Source organism: Ictalurus punctatus, chromosome 12, assembly GCF_001660625.3.
Source record: "Ictalurus punctatus breed USDA103 chromosome 12, Coco_2.0, whole genome shotgun sequence".
Taxonomy (NCBI): Eukaryota; Metazoa; Chordata; class Actinopteri; order Siluriformes; family Ictaluridae; genus Ictalurus; species Ictalurus punctatus.
Genome location: NC_030427.2, coordinates 4416490 through 4429152, shown reverse-complemented (window position 1 = coordinate 4429152; position 12663 = coordinate 4416490). Strand labels below are relative to the sequence as shown.

At 38.4% G+C, this 12663-nt stretch overlaps 2 protein-coding genes across 3 annotated transcripts in view; one reads left to right on the top strand and one right to left on the bottom strand.

Annotated features, from left to right (window-relative positions):
• Positions 1 to 12663, bottom strand: part of atg3 (autophagy related 3) — a gene marked incomplete in the record, with an annotated part of 729311 nt that overhangs the window by 166231 nt on the left and 550417 nt on the right.
• Positions 1 to 12663, top strand: part of rbl1 (retinoblastoma-like 1 (p107)) — a 54638-nt gene that overhangs the window by 26259 nt on the left and 15716 nt on the right. For both annotated transcript variants that reach the window (XM_017481085.3, XM_047158969.2), the window contains exons 10-12: positions 8266 to 8378; positions 10073 to 10176; positions 10518 to 10655. In XM_017481085.3, the coding sequence (XP_017336574.1) occupies positions 8266 to 8378; positions 10073 to 10176; positions 10518 to 10655 (355 nt within the window). The remainder of the gene's footprint in view (positions 1 to 8265; positions 8379 to 10072; positions 10177 to 10517; positions 10656 to 12663) is intronic.

The following is a 12663-nucleotide window of genomic DNA, read 5'->3' as shown; positions in this document are numbered from 1 at the left end:
TCGATACTTCTGTCTCTCTGTGAATGTTATTCTGTCAGTTATGAAGTTATTTGATAATTATGCCTGTAACCATTAATGTTTGATCACTAATTAATTAATTAAAGCCAGGTTTATTTCCTTTGCATTCTGTTTTTGGGGTCAGAATTTAACGCAGTGCTCTTACTTTGTTGTTGTGATGCAAAAGGGTGTGTGATTATTTTAAAATCTGCTAACACACTTTCAAACCTGTCTTGGTTAAAAAATGTGCATGGGTTACTGCCTCCTGAGAGGGATATGATCTCTTCATTACCTCAAGTGCAGTGGTATGAGTCCTGGCCTATTTCTTATAACCTGGTTTTGCTACTTGTGCAAAATTAGGCTATTTCATGCAAATACTAGGTCAAAGCAGCAGACTTAATTGCTTTAACTGAAGCAAATAAGAAAATACTTCATGATTTCTTCTGTTTTTGCATGTTTGTCACACTTAATTGTTTTAGGTCTTCAAACTAAATTTAATATAACGCAAAGACAACTGGAGTGTAAACAACATGGTTTTAAATGATAAAATTATTTATTAAGTTCTCCAACTGGCTCAAGTAACCAGATTTAATTGGTAAGTGGGTTTAATTAGACTAGATACACCCAGGCTTGATTACTGCCAGCCCTAATGCATTTAAACAGCTAAACAATGTTTACAGGAATGCAAAGTAGTCTCAAAGGTCTCAACAAGTAGCACACCATGTTGTGATCAAAAAGAAATTCCAGAACAGAGTAGAAAGCAAGTTATTGAAATATAACAGTCTGAAAATGATTACAAAGCCATTTCTAAATCTCTGGGACTCCAGCGAACCACACTGGATGTCATTCTCTCCAAATGATGAAAACGGTGGTGAGTCTTCCCAGAAGTGGTCGGCCTACCAAAATTCCTCCAAGAATGCATCCTCCACTCATTCAGGAAATTCACAAAAGAACACAGACCATCATTTAAGGAACTGCAGATAAGTCTTACATAAGGTCAGGTTGCAAAGTGGAACCACTGCTAACCAAGAACAACATAAAGGCTTGTGTGTGTGTATCTATCTATCTATCTATCTATCTATATATATATATATATATATATATATATATATATATATATATATATATATATATATATATATATATAGATATATATAGATATATATATATATATATATATAGATATATATATATATATATATAGATATATATATCTATATATATAGATATATATATCTATATATATAGATATATATATAGATATATAGATATATACACATTCATACATACATGTATGTATGTATGTATGTATGGATGGATGGATGGATGGATAAAAAGAAGGGAAGAATATCTGAAAAGTACCACTTCTCTTTGGGAGTAGTTCAAATTTCATCAGTGTCTGAGAAGCCTGTGAAGAGCCTGGGAAAGATCTTCAACTGCATCCTGAGACACTGCAGTGGTCCAGTCAACTTGTACAGTGCTGAAAGCATGGCTATCAGCAATGGACAAGTCAGGACTTCCATGGAAGTTCAAGGCATGGATTTACATGAAAATGGAGAAAAATTGAAATTTACTCTGTAATCATGGACACCAAGCACGTCACAATGAAACTGCTATGTTTTGTTTTAAGTGTTAGAACAACTCTTGCACATCACTGTGGAACAGACTTGTACTCCGACTTTGGTTCTACATTTGTGTTTGCAGTTGAAATCAATAAGCTACAGTGCTTTCTTTTCTTTTTCTATTTTTTTTACTCATAATAAATAGTTTTAGATCTTCAAACGAAATGCATTAAATAAAGGCAACCTGAATAAACACAATACAGTTTCTTAAAATGTATTTTATTGAAGCAAAAAAAGTTATCCAGCACCTATCACCCATGTAAAAAAATTAATTGCCCCTTATGCTTAAAATCTGTTTGTGCCTCCTTTAGCAGTAATAAACCAACCACTTTCGATAACTGGAGATCATTCACTCACTTCTAGAACTAGGACTTACTCCTATGCTTTGGATCATTGTCTTGTTGCACAATCCAGTTGCCCTTGAGTTTCAGTTTGCGGAATGAAGGCCAGACATTCTCCTTTTAGGATTTTCTGGTAGAGAGCAGAATTCATGTTTCCCTCAATTATTGCAAGTTGACCAGGCTCTGAAGCAGTAAAGCATCCCCACACCATCACACTTCACCACCATGCTTGACCATAGGTATGATTAAGCCAGATGTAACGGGACCCTGTCTTCCAAACAGTTCCACTTTCGTCTCCTCAATCCACAGAACATTCTCCCAAAAGGTTTGAGGGTCATAAAGGTGTGTTTTGACAAAATTCAGACGAGTCTTAATGTTCTTCTGGGTTAGCAGTGGTTTTCACCTCGACACTCTTAGATGGATATCAATTTTGCCCAGTGTCTTTCTGATAGTGGAGTCATGAACAGTGACATTTTATTGATGCAAGACAGACCTGTAGGTCCTTTTGATGTTGTCCTTAGCTCTTTTGTGACTTGCTGGATGAGTAGTTGTTGGATGAGTAGTTGCCACTTCTGGGAAGGTTAACTACTGTGTTTTTCCATTTGGAGATAACTGCTCTCACTTTGCTTCTTTGGAGTCCCAGAGCCTTTGAAATAGCTTTGTAACCCTTCCCAGACTGATGTATTTCAATCACCTCCTTTCTCAACATTTCTGGAATTTCTTTCAATTTTGGCATAGTATGTTACTGGGTAAGACCTTTTAACCAGCTTCATGCTGTTGAAAGTTTTATTTAAGTGTTGATTTGATTGAGCAGGGTTTGAAGTAATGAGGCCAGCTGAACCCCATTAAGAATGTAGTTTCATAGGTTTGAGGAATTAGTAACTACAGGAGCAAATACATTTTCACACAGGCCAAGTTGGTATTGGGTAACTTTATTTTTGCTTCAATAAATAACATTTAAAAAATTGTATTTTGTGTTTTCACAGGTAGATTTTGTTTTATCTTAAATTTTGTTTGAATTTCTGAAACAATTTACTATGAGAAGTACACAAAACCAGAAGAAATCAAATACTTTTCACAGCACTGTATTTAAACTTGATAATCCACAGCCTGTATAAAATTGCAGTAACCCATGCCAATTCTATTTCTGTAAATTTACACAAACTCGCAAGCTCATGGAGAAACATGCCAATGTTTTTCCAAACTATCAGGATTTTCATGAATACCTAAATGTTCTTTTGAATGATTTATGAATATATTTTTGTGTTCATGTGATAAATGAGGCCCAAGCTACCTGATGGCTGAAAATAGCATTGTTTATTGCACCTAAAGTTTGTGAGCCCTTTACAATTTTCTGTATTTCTGCATGAATTTGACCTGAAATGTGTTCAGATACTCATTTAAGTCCTTAAAATTCAGGCCCTCTGAAAGTATTGGAACAGCAAGGCCAATTCTATTGTTTTTGCTATACATTGAAGACATTGGGTTTGAGATCAAAAGATGAATAGGAGATGATGGATCAGAATTTTAACTTTAATCTACATCTAGATGTGTTAACCAACTTAAAACATGGCACTTTTAGTGGCAGACCACCCAATTTGTATGTGAGCAAAACTATGGGAACTAGGGATGAAACGGTTACCAGTTTGACAATAAAATTAGTATTACCTTGTCACGTTTAATCATCGTTAAAACTGTGTGCAATTATCGTGCTTTGTAAAACTCACGATAAATGCTGTCCACACACCCAGCATGAGTCTGGCGCATGCAATATTGTATTTTGAGCATGAAAACGGACGTTACAATTAAAAAAACTTAATGTGTCCTCTCAATTTAGCATGAGCCGAATGAGTCAGAGTCACAGCACAGATCAGCAGGAGTCAGATTTCATTCATCACGTGATGAGAGTGAGGCGAGCTGACTGACAAGATGATGGCATAAGATTTGGTTTAATATAAGCGAGTTTGTTTTGTTGTTGTGTTTGTCATTAATGAGGAGTATTATTATTCTTAAAGCAATTGCTGTCCCCTAATTGCTGCCAATTCAAAAGTGAAATGCGCACAGGCATTCATAAGCGATTTAAAACCGAGGTGGAAAGACTGGCATAAAGTTGCCTTGACGTTGGACCTTCGATATTCGCAAATGAATTAAATTAAATCTCGAGTTACATACGACATTGGTATACACGTTTCTAACTTCAAGAGCATTTGAAGAGAATGACTTGGTCATAAAACAAACTGACAACAGTTGTGTTCATGTAGGTATCTGCTATGATGCACACTAGATTTTTGATATTTAATAAAATAAACTATTAACTCACATGTAAACATTGTGATTTTTTTATACCATATGGACTCGTACAAAAAATATACCGTACTTTAAAGCTCAATAGCATTTGAAGAGATTTCGTGATATGAAATTTTCATACCATTACATCTCTAATAGGAACCCATAGTCTTAAAGTAAATCAAAGTAAATAACACTTAATATTTGCCTGTGTATCCCTTGCTTGCAATAACTGCATCAAGCAGGTGACCCACTAACATCACCAAACTATTGCATTTTTCTCTTGTGTTGCTTTTCCAGGCTTGTACTGCAACTTATTTTAGTTGTTGTTTTGTTGTGGGAGTTTCTCCCTTCAGTCTCCTCTTCAGGAGGTGAAATGCATGCTCAACTGCGTTTAGGACGTGACCAGTCTAAAACCTTCTACTTTTCCCCCTGATGAAGTTCTTTGTTGTGTTGGCAGTGTCTTTTTGGTCATTGTCTTGCTGCATGATTAAGTTCTTCCCAAATAGGTTGGATTAATTTCTCTGTAAATTGGAAGACAGATTGTTTGTTTCTTCTGGACTTCTGAATTCATTCTGCTGCTACCATCATGAGTTACATCATCAATAAAGATTAGTGAGCCCATTCTAGAAGCAGCCATGCAAGCCGAAGCCATGACACTACCTCCACCATGCTTGACTGATGAGCTTCTATGTTAAAGCTTCATTCTTTCTCCACACTTTGGTCTTTCCATCACTTTGGTAGTGGTTAATCTTGGTTCCAGAACTTTTGTGGCACATCTCTGTATTCCTGGTCTTGTATTCCTGGACTGCTGATAGTGGTTTGCATCTTGTGGTATGGCCTCTTTATTTCTGCAGTTTGTGTCTTCTTCGAATGATTGATTGTGATGCCTTTACCCCTGCCCTGTGCAGGTTGTTGACATCATTACCTGTTTATTTCATGTGTTTCTTTACAGCTATCAAAATGTTTCTCATCAACTGCTGTTGTTTTCCTTGGTTGACCTGTTCCGTGTCTGGTTGGTGGTACACCAGTGGTTTTTATTTTTCAGGACATTCCAAATTGTTGTGTTGGCTGTGCCTAGTGTTTGTGAATGTCTCTGATCAATTTTCTCCTTTTTTTTCTCAGCTTCATAATGACTTGCATTTCTCCCAAAGACAGCTCTCTGCTCTTCATGATGGTTTATCCTTTTTAACACCAAATGCAATCTTCACAGGCAAAGACCTAGGGCTCAAACCAAGAGTAGACATTCAGAGCTATTAATTCTTTAAACAATCAATTTAACAGGGCACACCTGGGCAGCAAGAAACACCCATCAGTCACATGTTCCAATATTTTTGATCAATTGAAGAAATGGGTGGGTTAAAATAAAAGGTGTCATGTTCTAAGTTGTTTAACACATCTATACGTAAATATGAGGAACTGAAAGCTGATCTATTCTCATTCATCTTTTGATCTGAGACCCAACTGCCTTCAATGTATAGAGAAAACAGAGTTGGTCTTGCCCTTTCAATAATTTCAGAGGGGACTGTAGATCAGGAGAATCCAATTATAGTTTTTGTGTTGAATTTTTGAGCACAATTATCCAACATTAAACATGTTTGTCAGAAAACGTATGTGAACCTTTTGATACTGTGGTACTAACTGAAGTCGGGTGTTTCAAAGACTGGTCTTCAACACAGGTGTATGGAAGTGTGCCATGCCTCGATCAAAAGGGATTCCAGAAAAAGTGTTATAGATGCTCACCATGCTGGAAACATTTTCAAAACCATTCCTGAAGAGTTTGGCCTCCATCAGTCCACTGTGAGACGGATTTACATTTATTAATTTAGCAGACGCTTTTATCCAAAGCGACTTACAAATGAGAAAATGCAAGCAAAGTGATACATCAAGCAGAGAACAATACAAGTAGTGCTACCATACAAGATCTTTAATTGAGTTCCAGAAGAAGCAAAGTGTGCAGAGTAGAGGTGTAAGTGCCAGAGTAAGGGTTTTTTTTTTTTTTTTTTTTTTTTTTAAAGGGTTGGTTAGGTGTTCATGGAAGAGGTGGGCCTTTAGCTGTTTTTTGAAGATAGTGACAGATTCTGCGGTCTGGATTGAGGTTGGAAGTTCATTCCACCACTGAGGAGCAGTTAGTTTGAAGGTTCTTGAAAGGGACCTTGAGCCACGCTGAATAGGTATTACTAAGCATCGGTCGTTGATTGATCGCAGATTGCATGAGGGAACATAAGCCTTCAGGAGAGAGTTGAGGTAGGAGGGTGCTGTTCCAGACAAGGTCTTGTGCGTGAGTATCAAGGTCTTGAATTTGATGCGGGCGGCTACAGGAAGCCAGTGGAGGGAGATGAAGAGGAGTGTGACATGGGCTCTCTTGGGCTGGTTGACGACGAGGCGTGCTGCTGCATTCTGAATCATTTGAAGGGTTTTGATGGAGCTAGCTGGAAGGCCCAAGATTAGTGAGTTGCAGTAGTCCAGTTTTGAGATAAGAGCCTGGACTAGTATCTGTGCAGCCTGTTCAGTGAGGTAGGGTCTGATTTTCTTGATGTTGTACAGGATGAACCTACAGGACCATGCAGTTGTTGAGATGTGGTCTGTAAAGGTCAAGCTGTCATCAAAAATCACCCCAAGGTTCCTGGCTGTCCTGACTGGCTTGAGTGTGGTTGATTGAGGGACAGGCTGGGTTGAAGAGAAGCTCGGATTTTGCCAGATTGAGCTTAAGGTGGTGTTCCCTCATCCAGACCGAGATGTCCGACAGGCAAGCAGATATTCATGCAGAGACCGATGGATCGTCAGGCTGGAAGGACAAATAGAGCTGGGTGTCATCAGCATAGCAGTGGTATGAGACGGATGATGTACAAATGGAGGAAATTCAGCACCACCGTTACTCACTCATCTAATGATCTACTGGCCACTCTTTCATTGAATAATGTCAGTCTTTGAGTCCACCACCAGGTACACTGAACAAGTATTGTATGCTTGGCAGGATAGCCAAAAAGAGCACTACTGCTGAATTTTCCACCAAGTGGATAAGCCAGAAGCCTATTGGAAGAATGTTCTGTTGATGGATGAATCCAAAATAGAACTTTTTGATTTAAATGAGAAGTGTTAACCAAACACTGCATTCCAACATAAGAACCTCATCCTACCCGAGAAGCATGGTTGTGGCAGTACAATGGTTTGGGGCTGCTTTGCTCCCTCGGGTCCAGGACAGCTTGACATTATTGATGGACCTATGAATTCTGGCTTAGCCCAGCAAATTCTACAGGAGAAGGTCAGAATACAGGTGTCTGTGAACTGAAACTTAATCATCAAGCACACAAGTAAGTCTATAAAGAAATAGTTAAAGCAGATGAAATGTAACATTTTGGAATGGCCAAGTCAAAGTCTAGACCATAACCCAATAGAAATGTTGTGGAAGCACCTAAAAAGAGCAGTTTATGCAAGGAAGCCCACCAGCATTACTGAGTTGAAGCAGTTTTGTAAGGAGGAATGGGCTAAAATTCCTCAAACCCTCAATAGTGGTCACCAGTTACTGGAAACATTTGGTTGAAGCTATTGCTGCTCAAGGGGGTCTCACCGGTTACTGAAAGCAAAGGTTCGCATACTTTTTTAGATATATATTTATTGTTGGATAATTTTGGACAATCCCACTAAATAAATAAAACTATTTATTTTTGTCATTTGTTCGAGTTTTCTTTATCCAGTTTTAGGACTTGATCTGATCACATTCCAGGTGACACAAGTGTCAATATAGTTTGTCTTTCTTCATACTAGACCTGATTTAGCAACACCACAGGAAAAGAAATCATAGCCATTCTCACAAGCCTTGTACCATAGCTGCAGTAACTGCTTGACCTTGCTTGGTACTGGAAAAGAAGCTTATGTGCTTTGTTGTGGGTTTTTGTATTGCTTTTTATGTTGAATCTCAAGGATTCTTTCAAGGTTTTGCCTGATAAAACGGATGATGAGGATGGTGGTGTATTAACAAAATACATTGATAAACTGTGCCCTTTTTCCTTCCTTAGGTCTTGTTCTTGTGACCCCACTGAAGCCATTTTAAATCGTTTGAAGAAGCTAGGAGAGGCTTTTAAACAGGCCTACACCAAACAAACAGATGATCTTCAGGGAGCCCACATGGGTTAGAAACCTTGCACAAATTTACTAGATTTTAAGTTATCTGGCATGTTATTTAATGCCTAATGAACAGGCCTGCTAGGCCATGTTACTTCAATATGAAGTGTATTCTATTTAACCCCTCTTAACTGCCAGGAATGGTAAAAATCACATGACTATATATGTACCTTGTAATGTGCTCTGGGATCAGTTTTTGTTCCAAGGAGCTAGGACCAACCTATGCCAAGATAATGAAGTTTCCATAAATAGCTGTATAACTAAAATTTGTTGTGCGTCATGGCACAAATATGGCCATCATTCTTCACAAGTAAGAAGTTGTAATAAGTAAAATAAAATAAATAAATACATTTTTAAAAACCTGGTGGTTTTGCAATGCCAATGCATAGAGGTAATCACTCCAAAAAAAAAAAAAAAAACCTAGGAAAATTAAGTGGTTTCTTTATTTATCAAGGCATGAATAACAATTGTGTGGTCATCAACAACTTCTTTAAATAAACAAATAATGTCAGGTGACAACAAAAAACACAAAAGATTTCAGTATGTAGTCATTTTTACCCAAAAAGTAAACCAACATTCAGAAACCAGTTGGAAAAAAAAAATAAGTACACCCTTCCTACTTCCACAATCATCAGGATAGTAATTAGCAGCTAGGTATTACTAATGAAATGCGCAAGATTAGTTAATCTTGAAAAGTGTGACTACCTCTATAAAAGCAGAGCTGGGGCACTTGGGTGTGACTGCATCATGCTAAGAAGAAAGTACATCAGCCATGATCTCAGAGCAAGTGTTACTGATCATCCATCTGGGAAGGGTTATAAGGCCATCTCCAAACAGTTGTAAATCCACCATTCTACAGTGAGGTGGATTGTTTACAAATCAAGAGCCTTCAAGACAGTTGCCAGTCTTCCCAGGTGTCCGCATCCCAGCAAATTCAAAATTGCATCTGAATAAACCATAAAAGTTCAACAATATTCTTTGGACTGAGACCAAGGTGGAGATGTTTAGACCTCATGCACAGTGCCCTGTTTGGCGATAACATGGCGCATCACCACAGACGCCTCTTACCAACTGTCAAGCATGGTAGTGGAGGTGTGATGATTTGAACTTGTTTTGCAGCCAAAGAAGCTGGGACATTTGCAGTTGTTGAGAAAATGAACACTTCATACCACAATATTCTTGAGACAAATTTGAGGCCATCTGTTGAGCAGCTTAAGGTGGACCGAAACTGGGTCACGCAACTGGATAATGATTCCATGCACACCAGCAAATCGAATAGTTGAAGAAGAAAAAATCAAGGTGTTTGAACGGCCAAGTTAAGTCCAGACCTCAACCCCGTTTAGATGCTGTGGCAGGATCTTAAGAGAGCTGTGAATAAACTAATCCCCTGGAACGAACTGACGCAATGCTCTAAAGAATATTGGGCCAAAATTTCTCCAAAATAATAGTCAAGACTAATGGACTCCTTTTTTTTTGGGGGGGGGGGGGGGGTCACCTGGGGTTATTTGTTTGTTTGTAGAAGTTGGTGAGGACCACACAATTGTTATTTAGGCCCTGATAAAAATATAGAATTGAAGGAGGGTGTACCTTCTTCTCATGAATGTATTTAACGTACCACCCCCTTTTAATAAACCAATGCATGTAATGTGTTTATGCATTTATTTGTTTGTCATTGTTGTTGTTCTACCATCTTGGCTGTAGACTTTGCAGAAAACCGTCTGAAGATAGCTGAAATACTGTATTTTAAGATTCTGGAGAATGTTATGGCTCAAGAGATTAAGAGACTCCAGGGTAAAGATATGACTGTAAGTATATAAAGGAGAGATTAAACACTTTTATTTTACATCTAACATCTAAGATCTAACATCTTGCATGTTTTGCTTATATTTGTGTAGTACTCAGTTGAGAAATAATGCTGACAATACCTAAAATATTAAAAACATGCACATACACACGGCTACTACCAAAATATGTTTACCATTGGATGGAAAGGTATTGAAGTTCCTAAATACCTAAGCATATTATACCTTTTCAAGACTTTTATGCAAACATTTGGCTATACACTTGGCAGAAAATGGCTGAAGATAGCTGAAAGGTATATTGTTTGACTGTCTCATAAGATGTTTTTGTTTGACTGTCTCATAAGGTGCTGTTAGAACAGGATGTGTTCCACTGTTCTCTTTTGGCCTGCTGTCTGGAGGTTGTGCTATTTGCCTACAGTTCTCAACGAACCTTCCCTTGGATTCTAGAAACCTTCCAGCTTAGACCATTCTACTTCTACAAGGTCAGAATAAAAATGTATTTAAAAAAAAACCTTAATTATGATTTTTGATTTATTATATTGTTTACCAAGTAACTATATGCCATTTAAAAGTTTGAAAGTAATCAAATGCAGTGCATTCCAAATAAGTCAACGTAATTGATTTAAAACCCTTGGAACACAAGTCCAAGTAACAGCTCTTTTTCCATTAGAATCTTGCTTCTAATTTATATAAAAGTTAGAATGAATATATATATATTTCAATTTACTGCTAGCTGCAGCATGCAACAAACATTAGCAAGGCAAGAAAAAATGTCAACAGATAACCCCAAGGCAGTGAAAATAACAGAGGCACTCACCCAATATATTGTTCTTGACGATCAACCACTGTCAGTCGTTGATAACGTGGGATTTTGATGCCTTTTTAGGGTTTGGAGCCCAAGTACGACATTCCCAGTCGTTATCTCATCACAGAGACTGTGTTACCAAAGATGCACGACTTTGTGAAAAAGCACATCATGAGCTTCTTACATGGTGTGACAGCAGTCAGCTTTACTAATGATTAGGGATGCACCGAATGTTCGGCAACCGAAATTATTCGGCTGGAAATAGCAAAAAAAAAAAAGAAGCACTTTTGGTGTTCGGCCGAATAAGTGAAAAGGCCGAATAAATTTGACCGAACAGTGATGTTTGATGATGAGGCCAAATAGCCTAGCAACCAGAGTGAGACGTGCAAATTTCACGACCTCCACTTCCGTCAGCGCTCGGAGCGATGAGGGGGCGCGCACATGCACGAGCGCAAACTCTTCGGCTGTTGACAGTCGTGACATTGTTTACTGTGGACACATGCATTTGTTTTGTTTCTGTTCCGGAGTATTCTGTCACGTCGCGAGACGTAAGGGAGTAGAGTACGGAAAAGGGTAAACACGTATTTATTTAAGGGAACATAACATTAACAACGTATCTAACTCTACTATATCTACTCTAATACTCGGCGAGGTGTACAGGGACGCGAGTGGTACATATCCCCAATATCATCAGCCCTATAGAACCCAACAGAACCATTTTCTGCACTCGTCACTGCACTTTTTAGTTGTAGGCTACAGAGTGTTCCATTCTTTCAGCAGTCAGTTACAGGACTAACGTCGGCTATTCAAGGGGCTCAAAGATGACCACGTCAAAATATTTTTATTTTACTTGTTTATTTATTTAAAGTTATATTGTGCCTTGTTGGTAGCCTGTGCCTGCTGGAATGAAGAAAAATGTTCAGTGTTAAATATTTTGAAATTGTAGTTTTTGTAATAGATTTTTTTTCTTTGAAAAGCTACACAAAATAGTAAAAAGGACATTTTGACTATTTAATTTATGCAGTGGTGAAAAAACGTGTTCAGTCTTTGGCCAAGGGTTTCATTTTATCTGGTTTCGCTTCGGCCAAGAATTTTCATTTCGGCGCATCCCTACTAACGATATTTGGACTAGCAGTGTGTCCAAAGTCACTCATCATCTTAACTGCGCGATGGATAGACGGGGATTTCACTCTTAAACAGGCCGTGCTGCAAGCAAAGCAGTTTAGCAGCTCGCGTACAGGCCAGGCGATAGCGAGTGTATTTGAGGAAATGCTTGAAACTTGTTCCATTCCAAAAAGTTCTGTCGACGTTGTGCTCCATGATGATGCCAAAAACAAGATAAAGGGGACCGATGGTACTGGACTGCCAAGCCTTGTGCTCCAGCAGCTGATGCCATACCGTTGGAAACATACCTTGGAGAGCCACACTGCCTCGTTCAGACGATCCCTTTCAGTACTGGTCCGTTAACAAAATACAATTTCCAGTTCTAGCTCCGAGGTCACGAAAATATCTTTCGGCTCCGTGCAGTAGCGTGGAAAGCAAAAGACTTTTTCGGCTCTGTCACACATTCTTAATGAAACAAGAAACAGGCTTAGAGCCAAACATGCAGAGATGCTGCCCTTTACCTGAAAGAACCTGCCACTTACTTTTTTAAAGGAGTCCTAGTGCACAGACATCTAGGTTTC